Below are 21,627 nucleotides of genomic sequence, written 5' to 3'. Positions count from 1 at the left end.
AAACCGACAACGGAGTCGTTCACTATTTATATTATCATTATATTATTTTGTTCGATCGTTTGATTTCACCGCACCCATCTCGACCGATTATCAAGAACAAAGCCGTCCGTTGTCGAATCCGGTTTGGGACCTACACTTGGTATCAGAGCGGGTTTGAGTCAACTGATTCAACTGTGTTCTTGATATTCGGGTTCTATTTCCGCGATTACCCGAACCGAGACGTTAATTTCTTGAAGACCCGTTGAAGTTTTGAAAATAAAATTTGAAGATCTTGGAAATAAAGTTGGAAATAATCGTGCCAGAAGTTTGTTTTTGTAGATTCGACGTTTCTGGAACGTTTCGCCATGTGCCGAAATTCCGGCGAGCCGGGTTCTTCTCTGGCGACGATTCCAGAGATTGGAGATGTACATCAAACTTCGACATGAGTGTCGGTTATCTCTTGTTGTTCAAGGAGGTCGGTATTCCAGTGAAAAATGAGCCAGAAACAGCAGCTGCGGCGGCGGCTCCGGAGTGATGGAGTTGAGGGTCGGTGACAGGTGGTTATGGTGGGAGTCGGGTCATATGCCGTACTCATTTTTCCGACGATTGGAGTCGGTTTACGGCAGCAAAGATCACCGGTGATCATTCCGACTGTCGGATCATAATTTTCCGGCTATAAGCAACCAAGTGAACCACCACTGATGATGATTGAGGGCTGTTGAAGATGGACAGCGGCGGTATTGATGGCCGGCCGCTTAAGTAAGCGGTGATGTTTCCGGCTTCGATTTTCCAGCGAGGAGCCGTGACGGTGGTGGTTGTCGTAATGAGGAAAGCTATGGCGGTGGGGAAGAGGAATATCAGATCCCTAGTTACGGAAGGCGGGATGATGAGGATGAAGGTTGTTGTGGCCGGTGTTGGAGGATGATGTGGCCAGTGATGGAATTTTCGGCGAATGGTTTTCTGGCGTATGGATGGCCGGTGAACACATAAATCTGGCGGCGGCTAAATAGTATATGCTAGGGTTTGGAATTCACTCCCCTGGATATTTTTTTATAGTTGTTTTGGGCTGGGCCTGCTTCTAACATACTTGGGTTGATGTATTGGGTTTGCATTAGGATGCATGTTTGCTTGGGCTGGTTCATATTCCAATATCAACTTGGGTTATCATATGAAAATTAAGTTTGTTTATTTGGGCTGATTATATGAAACAATTTTTGGTCTGAGTAAGTCGTTTATTTTTCGTATTGACCAAACTGAAGAAAGTCAAACTTGTTTGGGTTTTTGCCATTGTTTGACTGTGTTCAAATCTTGTTATTTTTATATTATGTTTGAGAAGTTAGATCCGAAATGTGAACTTCGAACGAATTAATAAGCTTTGTCATTCGACCGTTGAAGCCGATATTTCGAGAACGATTTGTGGATACTCGAGCCATCTCAACCTATATTGCTTAAGATCCATGAAATCGATAAAGAAGCGAGAACTCCTTCATGAATGAAATTAGGTGGGTTATACCCTGAGAGGGTAAATTAAAACGAAGAGGCTTCGATTTATTGGGTGATTTGTGAAGATGCGAGACACAGTTTGATAAAGTTGATCTCACAAGTCAAGGGGGGTGATTGTAAGGCCAATAATTTGTGACTTGTGATATTAATATGACGAAACAGCTAAATGTATTATGGTCAAGCAAATAAAGTGGGCGAGAAATCCGAATACAAGACGAGAGCTTCGGTGCACACGTTTAGCTTCAACGGGAGGATCGGTTCGTTTATTATATATTTCATCTTTCAAAACCGACAACGGAGTCGTTTACTATTTATATTATCGTTATATTATTTCGTACGATCGTTTGATTTCACCGCACCCGTCTCGACCAATTATCAAGAACAAAGCCGTTCGCTGTCGGATCCGGTTTCGGGACCTACAATAGTGAATTCGTTCTTTGTTTGAAACTTAGTTTTACTTGACGCAAGGTGCCGGGACATTTTAAATATGTTTATGTATATGTCACGTTGCAATGGTGCACTAATATAACTTCGATTGGTATGAGTTAAGTTCGTTAGGAAACTGATACTAAATAAAAAATCATTTGTCAACGTAGGAAACATTAGCGACGCTCGTAGAAATCGAATAAAAAAATTAACATGTTGAAATATAACTTTGAAATGTAATTTTTTCCGTGGCTACATGGAACGTATATATTTATTTAACTCTAAAATAACAGAGTAAAGTGCAAAAATTGTCCCTGAGATTTGGTTAACTATGATAATTTAGTCCAAAATTTTCATTTTTGCAACTGCACCATCAAGGATTCACATTTATTGCCACTTAAGTCCAAACATTAAATTCGTTAGATTTTTAGTGTTTAGTCAGGGGTAACATGGTCTATTTATGGTTTATATTAGGGGTAAAACGGTCTATATAATACTCTACCTGTTATCTCTCTCTCTAAATCTCGAATCTTCCTCACATCCGATCACCACCGCCTCCTGTTCTCCACCGTCTAACTTCCACCATCAATCATCTAAAACCCAGTCCTCCATACAAAAGCAATCTATCCACTCTCGTTGACCTGGTCTAACATCCACCGTTGTCGCCTCAATTGCAAAACCACCGGCAACCGTCGCTCAAAACCATCGGAACTAATTAAGTCAGAAAAACAAGTTCGCACCTCTTCCTCATACTCCATTCTTGTTAGGGTTTCGAGCTGTGATGGTGAACTTGAATTTCAAGCCGAGAACGTAGGATAGTGAGACAACAGGAGCAGCATCATCAATGGCGGCTGCGGAGCGGTTGTGGTCTGTATACCGGACAAGAATGGTTGCCGGAAACGTAGGGTTTCCGGCGGCGGGCTTGGATGCAGGGTAGATTTTCGGCCATTGCAGTTTTTTATGCCCAATTGATCTAGGTGAATTCAATGTATTTATGGAAAATTATTAGCTGTAAATTAGGGATGCACAAGGGTTGCTGATTGATTGGTTGGTGTTGGAACAGTAGATGCTAATCGATCCTTGTAACTAGAAACAATTAGGGTTTTATTTTTTCATTTAAAGGGGTTGGGGAAGAAGAACTATAAAAGCAAAATATGAATGAATGAATTAATAGAATGAAAAGACAAATATACCCTTGACTTAACAACGAAATTTAACGGAGTTAATGATTTGGACGTAATTGGCAAGAAATATGAAACTTTAATGGTCTAGTTACAGAAAAAAAAAACTTTTTAACTAAAATCGCATAATTGATCAAAACTCAAAGACGATTTTAACACTTTTCTCAAAATAAAAATGTTTTATTATAGATTTGTAGAAATAAATCTACTTTTTGGACAATAAAAAACTATTTGGAAGAACAAAAAAAATGTTGATACATGTTTATTTAATAAAGAGAGAAAATATATTTTTCAAAATATTAAAAGCATAAGTTCTTTCTTTGCTTTTTTTTAAGAATATGATTTATTTTATTAACAATACTTTTTTTCCAAATAACGTTTTATATTATTAAAATAGAGATTTTATTTTAAAAAGTTTTAATATTTCACTTCAAAAGTTTAACCTCTATAATTAGAGAAAATTACAATGTGGTCCTTCTAAATGTTCGAAATTATGGAATGGGTCATTTACGAAAATAACTTTCACTTATTATCCTTTATATGCAATTTTGTCTTGTTTTTAGTCCTTTGTACTAACAGGTGTCAAGTTTTTCTGTTAAGCCATGTGCATTGCACATGAGGGCATTTTAGTCTTCTAACCCTTTAAAATTAAAATAATTAAAAACATAATTTATTAGTCTTATTAGAAGTATAATTAACAACAAAATATACATAATAAAAAAAGAAAAATCAAAACCCCATGTCTCTTCCCCATCTCCTAGTCGACCCTTCTCATTGCCATCACCAAGCCACCTCCTTAAATCGCTAATTTTCATTGTCACCTGCAAAATCGTAACACCCACCACCATCATCGACCACCCTTACCCTACCAAGTCACTAGAACCACCCAAACCAGTGTCGCCGACCACCCATATATTTCTGAAACCCCGCACCATTGGCATCAATATACAACAAAATCGGACCTGCTCGGAGATCTTGTGACCTAATTTCGTCATCTCAAATGCCCCAAATTCATGTAACCTAATTTCGTCATCTCAACTGCCCCAAATTCCGGCAAGGATTTGAATTTGTGTGGATGTGAAGCGAGGCTGTGGAACAGTCGAGGCCGTTGGATACATTGTATGATGTCCAGATCTACGATATGAATGGTTGATTCGGGTTATAATGCTTGGAAAATTATTCATTTCTGGTTTTGACTTAGGGCTAGGGTTTTGAAATTGAGATTATCATATGCTCCCGATCTACGAAATGATGATGATGTGTTGGTGGGTTTTACATGGTGAAAGAGAAAGAATGGGGTTTTGATGAAGACAGTGGCGGAGTGGTGGTGGTGGTGGTGTAAGCCAAGTGTTTGTAATGGTGGTCCAATTGGTTCATAGATGATGGTTTGATGAATATATAGATTGAAAATTACCTTTTTGCTCTCACATGTTTGGCACATGTCAATACTTAACTGGGTTTTTGGATGGTCGTTAGTTCAAAGGATAAAAATCGAGCAAAATATGCAAATAAAGGATAAATAGTGAAACTCATTTTAAAAAAGGATCCAATCCAAAAATTTTGCATATTCAAAGGACAAGATTATAATTTTTTCTTATTAAAAAAACAAGTTTTTTAAAACCAAATAAGCATCAATAACTTTTAAAGACAGTTGAGTTTTTATTAAAAGAATTTAGTTACAGTAGAAACTCGATAAATTAATACTCGATTATTTAATAAACTCTCTAAGATAATATTTTTTACCGGTCCCGACTCGGGGATAGGGTGCTAAATTAATAATTCGCTAAAATTATAAGATAATACATTTTTGATAATTTCTTTAGACCCCATATAAAATATAAATTAATAATTCCTTATATATAGCATATTACATGAATGATTTATGAAGGTTTTTTGAAAAATGACTCAATTGTTTTTTGTTTTTTGTTGAAATCAATTTCCCCTTGAATCTCGTCTCTAATTTTCCTTAGCATGGTAAGAACTTCTGGTGTTGTTTTCTCATAGCTCAACAAGAAATTGTTCAATGTGATTGTCGCTTTAATAGCTTCGTTTCGCGAAGGGGGGCTCTATTGTAGAACTTTCATCATCTTCTTCATCGATATCATCTTTATTAATTCCAATAACGCTTTCAATAATTTCTTCATCAGTCAACAACTGTGCAACTACATTTTCTTCTGGGTGAGTCAGAACATTCTACTATAAATTAATAAAATATTAATTAATATATAAATTAATAATTATTAATTTATCGATTAATTAATAACTCTTTTAATTAATAAATTTTGGTGGTCCCAAGTGTATTATTTTATAGAGTTTCTACTGTATGTATATTAAATTAGGTTTTATTTTAAAAGACGGGCATAATATATAGAAAAGAAAGAGAAAAAAAGGAGAAAACATTTAATTGTATAAAAAATAGTATTTAAATTTAGTTATGTATTATAATTATTATTTTAAATTAAAAAAAATGAAAGGCATGATATGGAATGGATCTTGATTTTATCCAATAAGAAAATGTGTGAGAAAATACAAAATGCATTAATACACTTCTTTGGTAAATAAAATGAACATCATTTTTTTTTTGAAAATTGACTTTCATTAAAAACAAACACAACCAACGACTATCACCAAGACGGAGATAGACGCCGAAAGCCAAAAACCAATAACAACAATCACGTTACATCAAATAAACACCATCTTTTCCAATCCACTACCCCTATCTTAGATTTATTTTTGTACCAAAGAAAACCCAAAGATTTTATATCCGCAACCATTTCTACCACCTTAGTATTCTTGCCCGAAAAAATCTTTTCATTCCTAGCCCGCCAAATCCTCCAACTAGTAATGATGACAATGCCATGAATAATCAATCTCTTGTTCCCCGTCGCACCACTAACCTTATGCACTTCCACCAAATCATTGACATGGAAAACAAAAGATCTAGGGATGTTGCACCATGAACCAATCGCATTCCAAACGGCCATAGAAATGAAACACCCGGTTAACAAGTGCTCGAGCGATTCCTCATTACTCTCGCATAAAGCGCAACTATGATCATCACAATGCAAATGACGCCTAGCTAAAGCCTCCTTGGTTGGAAGACAATCCAGAACGGCCCTCCACATAAAAATATTACATTTTTTCGGGACCCAATCGCTCCATTGAAAACCGAAACTCCCAGCATCCACAACGAACCGCACCATCCATCTTTTAATTGACGAAACCTCGAACTCTTTGCAGCTACAAACCGCCCAAGACCATGAATCTTCACGGTCAACCATCACCACCCCTTGAAGGAGATCTTCCAACTCTTGCTTCTCGATCACCTCCTGTTGGGAGCAAGGAGCTCTAAGCCAATCCCACACATGCGACGAGAGGATCCAGTGACCACCAACCGATCTGCTAACAAGACATTTTTATGTTTTTCTACCGCATATAAGGACGGATACTTGTCCATAATCGGCGCCGAACCCAACCACAAATCCATCCAAAACCGAACTTGGCGACCATTCCCAACTGTGGCCCGGATCACTCTATTAAAACCCACACCATCAACCTTAAATTTGTTCCAAAACATAACACAATTCTTCCAAACCCCGGGAATCCCATTATTAACCGGAGCAAGCCCCCAACAGCACGAGGACCCGTGAATAGACAACACTACTCTTCTCCACATCGCGTGATGATCGTTTAGAAATCTCCCAAGCCATTTAGTAATCAGCGCTTGATTATTAACCTCTAAACGAGCGATACCTAAACCCCCTTCTTTTATAGGTTTGGTGACTACCTCCCAAGCCACCCATGACATCTTCCTCACTTCATCCGAACCACCCCATAAGAACCTTCTCATCAAAGCTTCTAAATCATTGATAACCTTCTTGGGTGCCTTAAAAAGCGAAAAATAATAAGTGGGAAGACTATCCAGCACCGATTTAATAAGGGTTACCCGACCGGCAATAGATAACGAATTAACTTTCTATTTAGAAAGCCTCTTCTTGAACTTGGACACAACCGGTTCCCAATTAACCACCCTATTCATGTTAGCACCAACCATAATCCCTAGATAAGAAAACGGGATTCTACCCGGCTTACAACCCATGAAACCAGCTTGGATATCGATCTCACCATCTTCTACACCTACTCCAAATAACACTGATTTATGGAGATTAATCTTTAGCCCCGAACACAAGTAAAATATGCGAAGAATACGTTTCAAGTTATCAAAATTAAAAGAAGACCACTCTCCCATAATCATAGCATCATCCGCATAAAAAAGATGGGATAAAGTAGGACCTTCATTAGGAAGAGTAATACCATGAAACGCACCTATATCACAGGCTTGTTTCAACATACCTGAAAAAGCCTCCATCAGAATAATAAAAAGAAAAGGCGATAGCGGGTCACCTTGACGAATGCCTTTATGACACCCAAATTCGAAAGTAGGAGATCCATTAACAAGAACAGATGATCTGGTTGCCAACAAAATACCACTAATCCAATCACACCAGACAGAAAGAAAAACCCATATGAGAAAGAACCGACAACAAGAACTCCCAATTCACATTATCATAGGCTTTATCGAAGTCAATCTTGAACATAAAAATTCTTCTCTCCCTCTTCTTAGCCCAAGCAATAACCTCATTAGCCACCAAAGGGCCATCAAGAATATATCTTCCTGATAAGAAAGCCGACTGATGCTCTGAGACAATCTTATTCATAACCGTTTTGAGTCGATTCACTAACACCTTCGACACAGTCTTTATAATACAACCAATGAGACTTATCGGTCTAAAATCCCCCAAAGATGACGGATTGTTTACCTTAGGAATTAAGGTGATAAAAGACGATCCAACCCCCGAGCAAAAACTTTTAACACTATGATAATGATCAAGAATATCCGCAAAATCCTTCTCGAACAACTCCCAAAAAAACCGAATGAACCTAAAATTAAAACCATCCGGCCCAGGAGCTTTGTCACTACCGCATTCAAAAACCGCCTTCTTGATCTCATGCACGGAAAAATCACTGATCAAAAAATCCGCCTCCACCGAAGACAAGACCGAAAGCCCATATCCAATCAACCGAGGCCGATGTGTAATAGATTCTTTAAACTTACCAGCAAAGAAACGCAAAACTTCCTTTTTAATGAGAACCGGGTTTGTTTCCCACGCCCCATTCACTTCCAAACCCGAAAAATAATTTGAAGCTTTACGTTTATTAATAAAACCGTGAAAAAATCGAGAATTTTCGTCTCCATGAATCGCCCAATTACACCGAGCCTTTTGCTTCAAATCCCGGTAATAATGATTATCCAACTCGCCTAGCCGTCTTTTAATTTCGCTTAAAGACCATGTCTCTTCTTCCAACAAATCCCGAACCTCCATGGTTTGGTCCAAATCACGCAACTCTTGCTCCAATAAAACCCTTTCCTCCTTTTCTTTGGCTTTACAATCGATCGCCCATCTAGAGATAGCATCACGCAAAGCTTTAAATTTATACAACAATCTCGCGTCCGGAGAATCATGAAACGAGCCATCAACAAGCGTCTTCTTAACCAACGTCCCAAAATCCTCTCTACCAAGCCATGAATTGAAAAACCTAAACGGTTTGGGACCATAGTTCTTGGAAGAACCAATTTTCAAAACCAACGGACTATGATCCGGCTTATTCCTTTCGAGAGCAATATACTCCGCACACGGCCATTCCATAAAGAAACCCCAATTAACGAAGATTCTGTCAATACGGCTTAATTTATTTCCCGCAACAAAAGTAAAACGCCTCCCTTTCAAGGAGTACTCGTGAAGATTCGAATCATCAATGAAATCGTTAAACTCATTGGCCTCACACACATTAAACAAAGAATTCCGCCTATCCTCGGCACACCGAACCGAGTTAAAATCTCCTGCCACAATCCACCTCCCATTACCCTCCCCGATCAAATCACGAATTTCCCTCCAAAGTGCTCGTTTAGTAACTAGATTTTGAGGAGAATAAACATTGAGAATATGAAACAAGCTACTCTTTCCTTTCACAGTGCCCGAAACTAGAAGCCAATTATTATTCTTGACCACCCATTCCATACGAAAGACTTGTGAATCCCAGATCGATAATAACCCTCCCGACCTTCCAGACGAAGGAACCCAATCAAATGAATACTCACCATAACCCCAAAACCGTCCCACATCCACAGAATCCAAGGAAACAAATTGCGACTCTTGTAAAACAATAAAACTAACCTCATGATGGACTCGAAGACCTCGAATCCAATCGGCTTTGCTAGAACTCCCTAACCCACGAATGTTCAGAGAAAAAACATTCATTGAACACCTTCTTGATAGCCTTCGGAAACAAGAACCTCTTTAACATTAGAAACAAAATCTTGCAAATTCTTAACACCTAACGCCTTACTCAACTCAATGGTCTTCTCCAACTCCACCTCAATCGGACCTTGGTGTTGCACCTGATCAATACCTCTACCAATCATCGAGGGCTCCGCAGTCTCTCCCTCGATGTCTCGAACCACCTCCGTATTAGTAGACTGCCCTTTGTTAAGATCCGGTGTTAAGAACACTCCTTCAACACCTGTCTCGATACCCCTAGTAACATCATAAGGCACGTGCATAATACCGATAAACCTATCAAGATCAAACATATCTATATCCTCCCTTGGTCTCTTCTTAGGACGCTCCCTAGAACCACTACCCCCACTCCGATTAGAAAATAAAGACTTCCGTCTGAACTTCTTATATCCCTTGCCTTTCAACGCAGAAACATTTGTACTATCACCGTTACCATTCTCGACCGCCTCCTCATTAGAATGATCATAAGAGTTCGAAAACTCACCGACCATCACGTTAGAATTATCGTTCACACAACCATCCAACCCATTAACAACATGTTCCCTGACAGAAACTTCATTAGGTTGAGAACATTCGCCCTCTTCACGATGCACATTATGAAACTCATCCTGCACAATATTATCATCACACTTATCCTCCTCCGGTAAAACGGAACCATCATCCTCTTCATACTCTACTACACATTCCGGTATCCATTCCCCAACATCTTCATCCACCCACACTTTAAAAATTTTTCCCCTCCAATTAATGTCCACCCGATCCACAATCCGTTTGCACTCTTTACTCAACACACCGATGAGAGTATACGATAAGTTGTTCTCTTCAGCAGATAAGGAAGCCGATTGAACCACCTTGCCAAATCCGCTTCCAATCAAATCGAATACCTCGTCTAACACCAACTGAGCCGGAACCCCATGAACTTGGAGCCAGGCGATCCGACCCTCCTCCACACTAGTTCTATCAGACCAAGGTTCTAAAAACTCAAACCAGTCTGACCATTTGTCTTTGTCATTCAGGAAGGCATCCCTATCCCCACTAACGTAGAATACCAACACCACTGAAAGCCCTCCCAGATACTTAATATCTAATGATCTCCAACCATGCTTCCGAACCAACTTTTTCAAAGAAGTTAACGTGTGAAGATTCACCACCCTCCCCGTAAGAGCACATCCCTTCCAATGAGAAAACCGTTCCACCGAATCATCCACCTTAATCTCATTTACTTTGTTCCGATTTAACAAAGAATCAACAAAGGAACGCCCATTACCAACTGATGCATAAGGAACCCCATTCCTATCGGATCCTTCGGAACTAGGGTTTGCTTGACCACTAGGTTTTGCATGGCTATTAACAGGAACAGAAGCCGTCTTCCTCCTATTACCAGAATCGGGTCTATCTATATTCTCACCATCCACAAACCGAGCAATCGCAATAAACAACTTATACGAACCGATCCATACATCTGATAACTCATCTCCCAACCGTTTGACATATTTCACCTCGGAAAACGATACAAAAGCAAACCTCTTGCCCCATTTATCCAGCTTCCTAGCTATATAGGAACCTTCGTAACGACCAAAGCTACCCATAACATCTTTTAAGTCTTGCGAAGAACACTTTGGGGGAAGATTTGATACAAAAAACTTCGATAAAACCTTGTTATTACCTTGAGCATGATGATCATTCCGTTTCCCTTTCCGATTACGTGGTTGTTCCCATTCTTCTGAATCCATGCCGCCGTGGATCGCCCGAGATTTTCGGAGCTAGGGTTTTCTTACGTTGGGGGACTTCATATCATTATTTGGATGACCACTTGTTGATGGATATGGACAATAGGTCGGCGGATGCAGGTGGTGAACGGTGGCTGGAGTTGAGCGTCGACTGTAGGGGATCGGCGGCTGGAGGTCGCCGGATGCAGGTGGCGACGGCGCACCGGAGGTGGAGAGGCAGGTGGTGGCGCACTGGAGGTGGAGGAGGCAGGTGGCGGCGGCGGCGCACCGGAGGTGGAGGGTAGGGGTGACGGGAGGTGGAGGCTAGGGTTTTTCCGGTGGTGGGTAGGGGTGACGGGAGGTGGAGGCTAGGGTTTTTTCGGTGGTGGGTAGGGGTGACGGGAGGTGGAGGCTAGGGTTTTTCCGGTGGTGGGTAGGGGTGACGGGAGGTGGAGGCTAGGGTTTTTCCGGTGACGGGAGGTGGAGGCTAGGGTAGAGGTGACAGGAAGTTTTAGATAATATATCTTGTTATTACCTTAAATGAACATCATTTTGATAAATAGTTTTTTTCATACTCTTTTTGGTAAAAATGAGGATTCATGATTCTTCTGATACACAGCTCTATTTGTTGTCATCAAATTGTGGGCACCTATTTTTAGGGATGTTAGAGCATTCTCATCCAACCCCTCATGTTATGTGAGGGGTGTTTTTATAATTTAGAGAGTGATTCAGGGTGTTGTGAGTGAAGAGTTTTTATATTTTAGCAAAAGTAGTGATTTTTCTGTATATTTGAAAAGTTACTGTTCATCCCGTATAATTTTTTAATATATTTTGAAAGTGGTTGTGAGTGAAGGAAAGAGAAAAGATAATGATAAAAGGTATAAAAAGTATTATTTAATTGAAATGGAGAGAGAAAATAAAGTGAGTTTTAGTGTAATTTTTGATTTGGAGATAGGGGATGGGATGAGAATGCTCTATCCCTTCCATCATCTTTATCCTTATAATTTAATAAAAAATCACTACTTTTTAAAATTTACCTCTCATTTTAAAAAACACCTCACATCCTATCCTCTATATCTATCTCTATATTATTTTTTTATTAATTTTTCTCTTTCTACTCACTTACAATATTAACTACTTGCTATTTTGTCATATTATATTCTTCTTTTAAAAAGTTTCTAAATATTTAGAAAAATCTAATTAAACATTAAACGAACCAAAGCTCGGCTCAAACTCGTGAAGTATTCTTAACCAAACATTATAATCAATATATGGGTTTAAAGAATGATATAAGCTATCTATTTATAGTAGTCTAAATTTCCATTTATACACTATATGACTGATAAAAAAATATAGAAGTTATATACAAGTGAAAGTGGCAACTGACTATGTTTTAACGATACAAAAAAAGGAAAAAAAAAAGTTTGACTCTTGAACATCTAGAGAAGCATTACAAAAGCATTAATCAGTCAAACAAAAGATTAACAAAAACAATAAATTGTTGGTCGGGTCGGGTCGGGTCGTATCCGTTGCACACTCCTAACACATTACAAGCAAATGACCCAAATAGATACAAATTAAAACAAAAGTTGAGCTAATAAGTTATGTTGTTACATAAATAATTCTTATGATCATCACATAGAATGTTTCTAACTCAAACCAATAACATTCACAAAATAATAAAATATAACGCGATATCGTTTATTGTTGAGAATAGAGTAGCCATTGATGTTCAACTAGATCTTCTTGAAGTTGATGATGAGCCGAGTTATCTCTAATACGAAGATGACGTTCAATGACGTCCATAAACTCACATGTATGAGTGCGCGACAATTCAGGGAGATCATCATCAAGTTGATCATACTCCATATTAAGATCGTCACCATCATCACGCTCATCTTCAATGATCATATTATGAAGAATAACACATGCTTTCATTATATTTGTTAGCACACTCACTTTGAACATTCGTGAAGGTCCTCGAATGATTGCAAATCGTTGTTGAAGTACTCCAAACGCTCGCTCGACATCTTTTCTTACAGATTCTTGTGCTTTTGCGAAATGTTTGTACTTGTTCCCTCTTACCTATCTGCATGCCACTTTTTGCTTCTCCCTGCAATTATACCCAATTCATGGGTTAACTGGTTAATAAGCAAATAGCTAACATTGGCCAGCTCGGTTTGATAAACAGTGAAGGGTAAAATCGAAAAAAAAAACTCCAATTTTTCTTATTTTTGAAGAAATTTATATTATTCTTGCTAGTAAAAAAGAAAATTCATGGACAAACTGTATATGTTTTAAAAAAAACAACCTTATTGTTATTTCAACATCTTTTGTCATATAAAGCCTTTTCTCATTACTGCAGTACGTATCAATGGTCATTTACAAAGCAAAACCATAAAAGCATCATACCAAGTTACCAACCAAGAAAATGTCACCTTCACATAGATATTTTAAAGTTATGAAAAGATAACATCAACAAGACTTGTTTAATGGCATCAATATAGGTAACTAAATATATCGAGTCGTTTTTAGCTTTCTGCCACAAATGACAACCCAACCGTCATAAGACCGACAAAGCGCAGTTATAAGAGCAGCAGAATGACAACAATTTACCTTTAACCAGTCAAACAAAGTGCAGTACATAGAGAAGCATTATAAAAGCATTAATAATATAATTATGTATTTAAGTAATTTATAATATGGACGCTATTATAAACTGTTCGGTTTTAATGGATGGAATGGGAATGCTCTTAGGGTTAGGATTAGGGTTAGGCGATGAGCAAATTTAAACTCTTGATCGTCAATTATTAAAAATTTAGGCCTTTTTATTGCTACATCATTGGTGTAAACGACCAAGCTTGAGCTTGGCTCGTTTTCACTTATTGAAGCTCGAGCTTGGGTGGTACGGTTCGTTTGCACCCCTACACGCAATTAATCAAAGTAATCATTTATCATGATCGTCTTTTCATTATCATCTTTGTTCCATAAATGTTGAAGATTGTAGTATACATTCACAATGAACCATGTGTTTTAGTCTATTAACTTAAAAGATTTAAACAATTTTTTTTATTTGCAGGACAATGTGTTTGTGCAAATAAGTTCATCAATTCAGTACCGAGTAATCAATCAAAGTGCCGATGATGCATTCTACGAGTTGCAGAACCCAGCTAAACAAATTCAAGCTTATGTTTTTTGTGGTAAATATCACATTTTTTTGTCCAAAATTGTAAAATCTTTAATAAAAATCTTATTCTTTTAACGATGGCTTTTGTCCCAGTTGTACGAGCACAAGTTCCAAGAATGACCTTGGATCAATTATTTGAACAGAAAGATGAAGTTGCAAAAATTGTATTGGAGGAACCTAAGAAGGTATATTACTATATTGTATTAACAAAATATTTATGGTTTAGAACCATATGAAATTACAATTGTGTCCCTAATATATCAGGTGATGGGAGAATTTGGATACACGATAGAGCACATTCTAATGGTGGACATTATACCTGACCCCTCTGTGCGTATAGCAATGAATGAAATCAATGCAGGTACTTATTTGATCTTACCTAATTTGGGCATTAATCTATTTTGTGTATTTAATGTTTATGAGCGAAAATAATAATATCTGCAGCATAAAGGCTTCAACTTTCTAGTGTATACAGGGGTGAGGGTAAATTACATGAAGATAGTTGGAATCCTATAATAAACATAATGAAATTGAGAGATAAATAGAGAGAGGGTTACCTATTGTAGCTTGTATCGGTGAACACAAAGGCACCAACTGCTTCGATTCAAACCAGGACTCTTTGATTTTGGTGTTTGATTTGCTTAAGAGGGAATGGAGATGGTAAAGAGGGTTGACGATTTTGCTTCAGAGAGAATCAATTGCCTTTGGTTTGCTTAGAAAGGCCGATGAACCCTAGAAAGATGAGCGAGAGAAGAAGTGATGAGGCGGGTGAAAGTATGATAGCAGTTGAGAATTGAGATAGGGTGTGCTACAGTAGCTTTTCATATATGAAAAGTTACTGTACAATATTTTTATTATTTAGAGATGAAGAATATGGAACAGGGGCTAGGATGGAGTGAGTAATTAGATGATTTTTTAAATTATAAAGATAGTGGGTGTTTTGATTGGTTGGATAGGAATGCTCTTACCCGTGGCCTAATTTTTTATACTTTGTTTTTGTTAATTTTTTTTAGTGTGAGCTCAACATTCTAAAATAAGAAATAAAATTGAGTTAATAATATACCTTGTTGGAACCTATTTTGGATGGGGGTTATATTCCTAACAACTTAAGAGAGAATGGAGATCGGTTGATGCAAAGAAACAAATAAAGGTTGTAGTTTATTATGAGTGAATGCATTACATTGTTCCTCCTCTCTCCTTTTATAGAGGAGGGTGTTTATACATATTATCTATTAGGTTCATTAACATTGTCCGGGCCCTTCGGTCCATTCTGCTTTCCTTTGGTCCGATGACCTCGTAGATCTTTACCTCCTGGTTCCTACCTCTTATCCTGGGACATGCGTGCGTTGGGCCACCCACTGGATCAGACGTGCGGCATATGGTTTCCCTCGCAAATCGTTTCCCTCCAAGCAAGCTTCTAGAACGTTTGGCTATTGGGCTTGTTGATATTACTGGGCTGAAGTCTGCTCATGAGGTCCATCTCATGTGTAGGCTCTTCAACTCATGTATTTTAAAACGTGTATCCGCTTTTAGAATGTCTTTTCGTCCCCTCTAATAAAACAATACACATAGAGAGAGAGACTCATGGAGACTTCAGACTCCCCATTCCCCTGTAGGCCATAAGTGCTGAACTTATTTCATCCTTCTTTTTGGTTGTTGCACTCTCTCCTTTGACTCGTTGTCTCAATTATGTTAGCTAATTTTGACGCTAAAAGACAAACATCTCTTGTTTTGATGTTTCACATAAAGGGCGTATGCTATGCTTAGCGAAACAGTTAAAAATGGGCACATGAAATCATGAATGCGGAAATGAATATTCATTATTTAATATTCAACGAAATATTATCAGGAACACTACGTGTAATTTTTAATAGTCAGACATAATAGCAAAAAAATGTTCTTCATGTTTGATCGTTATCTTAATGAACGTTATTTAGCATAATAAATGGCAGAAAACATCCTTTATATTTAAAAGCTTTATCACATTATGTCCTTTGCCTCTAACCCAGTTAATATTTTTCATTAAATCTGGTCATGCGCAAGACACATGAGGGTATTTTTGTAAATTTACACATTTACTTTATAATTAAAAATAAAAACTAAAATTAAAACTCTCTCTCTCTCGTTTAATCATTGTTTCGATGATTCGCCGGAAGCCTACCGTCGGCTTGCATTCTTACATTGCAACGTCCACCAGATTCCCGAAGGTTGCATCAACACCGACAGCCAATAACCCAACTGTGGTTTTCCGATATAACTAAAATTTTTTAGTGGATTCATCAGTTCATTTTTACCGGAAAATATCGTGCAACCCCATTTTGGTAGTAGAGTACAAAGTCTGCCAGAGAAAGGTGGCAGAGATGCCGGAAAACAACTCGACAACGCCTTTAGTTCGGTAAATCTTCAAACCGAAGCAAACCGGTCCAGATTTGGCCGTGGCCGCCGCCGGAATTACAACTTCTCCGGCGCCGTTGCATAAAATTGCAGGACGGAGATTAGGGTTTGGAACAGGAACATGAGCTTATTTGCCTTGTAATTGCATACAGACTTTAATCAAATATGAGTTGAGCATCCTTCAACAATTGAGGCAATTCCACCTTCAAAAAATCCTTCAGCACCCATTTTAAGTATCTTATGCGTATATGATGAATTAAGAACCCTAATTAGGGGCTAAATCGGTGAAAACAAGAAGATTGTGGAAGGTTATGGAGAAAAAATGATGAACGATGGATCAGAGAGAGAGAGAGAGAGAGAGAGAGAGAGGAGTGTAGATTTTAATTTTATATTTTAGTTTTAAATATTAAATAAATATATAAATTTATAAAAATACCTTCATGTGTCTTGCATATGACTAGATTTAATGAAAAAAGTTAACTGGGTAAGGGCGTAATGTGATAGAGTTTTTACATGTAAAAGATGTTTTCTGCTATTATTTTGCTAAAGAACGTCTATTAAAAACGATTAAACATAAAGAACGCGTTTTTGCTATTTTGTCTGCTAGTCGATAGATTTTCTCCCTCCTATCATTTTTCATAAGTGAATCATTTGTCATATATACAGTTTCGTGATATTCAAGTCTAATATTAAGTAGTATTCTTTTCATCTTCTCATACTATCCGTTATTCAAACTTTTGTGATTTACTTCTTATTAGTATAGCAAATTACACATCCTTTAACTTTCTTATATTCAAAAAAATTAGCACTTTTGTTACTATCAATCCTCACAATTTAAAAGGACAAAATCTTACCCAACAAATTAATGCAGCTAAAGCCCTTTGATTTTCTCGATTTACTTAATTTCTGTTGTTCACTATTTCATAGGAACTCTTTTACAAATCAATGTAGAACAATTAGTTTTAAGAATAAATAGATAAAAAAAACTCCTAATTAAAATTTATTATATTATATAAAAACCTGAACACCTTTAATAACTAACATAAATCTAGAACCCGTTCATCAAACCACGTAAACCCCTAAAAAGGTCTTAAGTGTCATCCACGGACCACCCCATATCACAGGGGATCGCCCCGTAAGCAAGCGGAAGATTAGATTCTTTCGCGGGTCAGAGATCACCGCCAGCAGATGCATACTCACCAACGTACAGAAGTCGACACCTGCGATCATAGAGCATGTCACCAGCCGAGGGGGCAAGCAGCCATGGCGGTAGTCTTTAAGCAAATCATAGTCCAAGATCCATGCAACGACTACGATTGGACGATGAGCCAATCACAGAATGCCAACGCTGCACCCTCAGGTGACATCCATCATTACCCGCCAACTGTCACATCCAATCAAAAACCTTAAACATGCTTCCCCACAAAAATAGAAGGTTCCATTGATAGTGACAGCTTAACCAATCCTTCTCGACCTCTCCTCCTATAAATACCACACTTAAAAAACGGTTCGGGTATCCTTACTCTCACTTTCTCTCTCTTACAATTGCAACCTAAGAACATATACTAATTGACATCCCAGAGTGTGGTTACGATTCCCCCTCTCGTAACGAGCTCACGGCGTTCTGTTTTGCATGTTAGATCAGCGTTAGCTTGTGGAGATAAGATTGCACGTAACCCCCGATTGAGATACAAGGTTAACCTTTTTAGGGTTGAACTATTGTTTCTTCACTACTATAATCTACAAAACCGGGTTAGAATTATGTTAGAACATACCACAACGTTTTAGATCTCTTGTAGGCAACGGACTCAACAGTCATCATCCCACATTTATATCTCCATGGCTTCATCTCAACAATCTATTAATAATCTTAAATATATATAAATGAAACTTTTAAAAGCTCTGTGGTTGTTTTCTATATTCTCTCATGCCACCAGATTACGTTATTTGTAAAAGGAGATTTCTCATGCATTTGATCAGAATTCACAGGTTTGGTGTCACACCCCGGTCCAGGGCCTGGGTGCGACTGCCCGGTTGGTACCTGCTTTGTAAATATATCAGAGTAGCGGGTTCATTTTAGCTGAAGTCTTATATATTAAAATATTAATTTACATTGCAAAAGTCTTGGGAATTAAATACCCAAGTTTTCGGTTACAAAACAGTGTTATTATTATTTCAAGGATTTCATTGAAAACTGAGCCATCTCTAGCGATCTGTTATCTTTTTGACTTTAAATCCTTGTCTATCATACACCATCTACTAATTACCGGCATGGGTTGGAAAAAAAACACGTCAGCTATGTGCTGGTGAAACGTTGACTCGATAAAACAGTTCATAACAGTCGTTAAATACAATCATAGTTTTCTGTTTCTCAAACTCAGCAGGAATGCCGATCATTCCCGGGATTTGTACCACTGCCCTACACACACAATTCAAAGGTTCCCCGAGTACATAGCCCTGTTCGGAGAAAACCTTCCCCTAAGCTATGTGACCTTGTTGGAAAACTGGTTATGACTAACTTGGTTTTGTATGCCAATTATCAGTTATGTTTGGATCCAGACACATGTGTATTCGGTCTGAGTTGCCTTTTATTATCTATTTTGTATTATAACGATTTTAGAGACAATTAATCTCATGCAAACATTTATCAGACTCTTTGCAATAAAGAACCTGTCTATTACAAGAGTAAAATTTATTCAGACCATAAAAGGTTTAACGTGTTCACCTTGTGTTGTCAGTTCGGTGATATTAGAATCTTTTCCTCAGTATGCTATTAACCTATATATGTAATAGGTATGCATAAGTACCTAGATGGTATATCTTAAGTATTCAAAAGACTTTAAGTCTGTTTCAGTCCAGTAGACTCGAGGTCTGATCAGCAGACTCTTAGGTCTGACCTAACCTTAGTAGGGTTATAGTCGTTTTATGAAAATATACTTTGCATTTATATATGATGTTTGGGATAGCACGCTTTGGCCTAATATAGTCTATCACGTTGGTAAACTTCTCCAGGTAAGTAAACAGGTCCCGCGGTTGATTGGGATTTGTACGAATTACTTACCTTAGGCAAGAAGAGTCTACTAATGATACCCCCCTTCTAGTTACTACGTGTCCGTCAAAACATAGTTTTGATAACATTACTTCACGTGGAAGTAACATCTTTGCTTTGTAAAACTTTACTTGAAAACATTTACAGTTAAATGACAAAACCCTTAACTAGGTTCTAATAACTATGTAATAACCGAACTTAAAGCATAATCCTACCTTAAACGGCTAGTCGAGAATAAGAACTAAGAAAATCGGTAGCGTATCAGCTCGTGCTTCGTTTAAAAGAACAACAGATCGTTAACAGCGTCTCGGCACTTCGTTTCTTCGCGAAATCAAGCCCTCAGAACCTTGGAACAACTTGGCACGCACTCCTAAGTTAACTATGTGAAAATGGATGTGAAATGGGATGAATGAGGCTTAAACCCTTAGTTGCCCTTTTATAGCCGAGTTTTGCAGACCATCGTGTAGTGTGATGAGCCTTCCCCTATGGCCATCGCGTAGCGCAACGCCGCAATTCACCAGATCGTGCCACGTGTTGACACGTTGTTGGACACGTGGATTGGATAACTTAACATGGTCATCGCGTAGCACGATGAACCATTGGGTTTGGCCGTCACGCAGCACGGCGCCCCCCTTTTTCTTGATTTTCTAAATAGCCTGTCACGTAGCGCGATGGTGCCTTCATCATACCATCGCGCCGCGCGATGATCCTGAGAATTCAGAATTTTCATTTTCAGTCTTTTAACTTTCAGAATTTACATTTTTAGCCCAAAATTAGACGGGGTATTTTCACGGTGTTACATCCTCCTCACTTTTAGAAAAAATCTTGCCCTCGAGATTTATGTGAAGAGATGTGGGTATTTTCTTTTCATCTCAGATTCCAGTTCCCAAGTGAATTCCGGACCACGTCGGGAATTCCATCTAACTTTTACCAACTTCAATCTTTTAAGTTTAAGGAACTTGGTTTGACTATCCTCGATTTGTATCGGTTTCTCCATGAACTTAAGCTTTTCATTAACTTGGACGTCTGTTAGAGGCATTGCGAGTGTTTCGTCAGCTAAACATTTTCGCAGATTGGATACGTGAAAGACGTCATAAATTCCTTGCATCTCTTCAGGTCGTTCTAGACGGTGGGCTAGAGGACATATTCTTTCAATAATTTTGAATGGTCCAACAAATCATGGACTTAACTTTCCCTTTTTCCAAAACGCACCACACCTTTCCAAGGTGATACTTTAAGTAACACTTTATCTCCTTTCTTAAACTCTAACGGTTTTCGTCTTATATTAGCATAGCTCTTTTTCCTATCACGTGCTGCTTTCAGTCATTCTCGGATTTGAATAACCTAATCAGTCGTTCTTTGAACAATTCTTAGACCTGACAATTTATTATCACCAATCTTAGACCAACATACGGGCGTTCTACACTTTCGTCCGTATAATGCTTCATATGGTGCCATTTGTATACTTGTGTGATAACTATTATTGTATGAAAATTCCATTAATGATAGGTGAGTATCCCAACTACCACCTAAGTCTATAACACAAGCACGAAGCATATCTTCCAAATGAATCGTCCTCTCACTTTGCCCACCAGTTTGCGGATGATATGCAGTACTCAAATTCAAGCGCGTACCCATCGCCTTTTGAAAACTTCTCAAAAAGTTGGAAGTGAAACGACTGTCTTTATCAGAAATAATGTATAGTGGCACACCGTGCAATGATACAATGTTTTCGATATATAATTGTGCTAACTTATCCATGCTAAACGTTTCTTGGATAGGAATGAAATGGGCGGATTTGGTTAGTCTATCTACAATAATCCATATTGCATCGTTCTGA

At 38.1% G+C, this 21,627-nt stretch overlaps 1 protein-coding gene across 1 annotated transcript; it reads left to right on the top strand.

The window, feature by feature from the left end:
* The first annotated feature begins 11,273 nt into the window (after positions 1 to 11,273).
* LOC143577693 (hypersensitive-induced response protein 4-like) lies at positions 11,274 to 14,793 on the top strand. Its single transcript, XM_077061455.1, has 5 exons — positions 11,274 to 11,366; positions 14,237 to 14,357; positions 14,438 to 14,529; positions 14,609 to 14,705; positions 14,789 to 14,793. The coding sequence occupies exons 1-5, from the start codon at positions 11,274 to 11,276 to the stop codon at positions 14,791 to 14,793; spliced, it is 408 nt and encodes a 135-aa protein (XP_076917570.1).
* Positions 14,794 to 21,627: the final 6,834 nt, after the last annotated feature.

Source organism: Bidens hawaiensis, unplaced genomic scaffold, assembly GCF_021521415.1.
Source record: "Bidens hawaiensis isolate Kalapana, Puna unplaced genomic scaffold, B.hawaiensis_p1.1 tig00028768_1, whole genome shotgun sequence".
Lineage (NCBI taxonomy): Eukaryota > Viridiplantae > Streptophyta > Magnoliopsida > Asterales > Asteraceae > Bidens > Bidens hawaiensis.
Note: the sequence above shows the minus strand (reverse complement) of the source record. Positions and strands in the feature narration are given on the sequence as shown.

Excerpts from the sequence above, each read along its gene's own strand:
- LOC143577693 (XM_077061455.1), top strand. The coding sequence starts at position 11,274 with ATGGACAATAGGTCGGCGGATGCAGGTGGTGAACGGTGGCTGGAGTTG. Across the intron at positions 11,367-14,236 it reads CTGGAGGTCGCCGGATGCAG|GACAATGTGTTTGTGCAAAT; the intron begins GTGGCGACGGCG and ends TTTTATTTGCAG. Across the intron at positions 14,530-14,608 it reads TATTGGAGGAACCTAAGAAG|GTGATGGGAGAATTTGGATA; the intron begins GTATATTACTAT and ends CTAATATATCAG.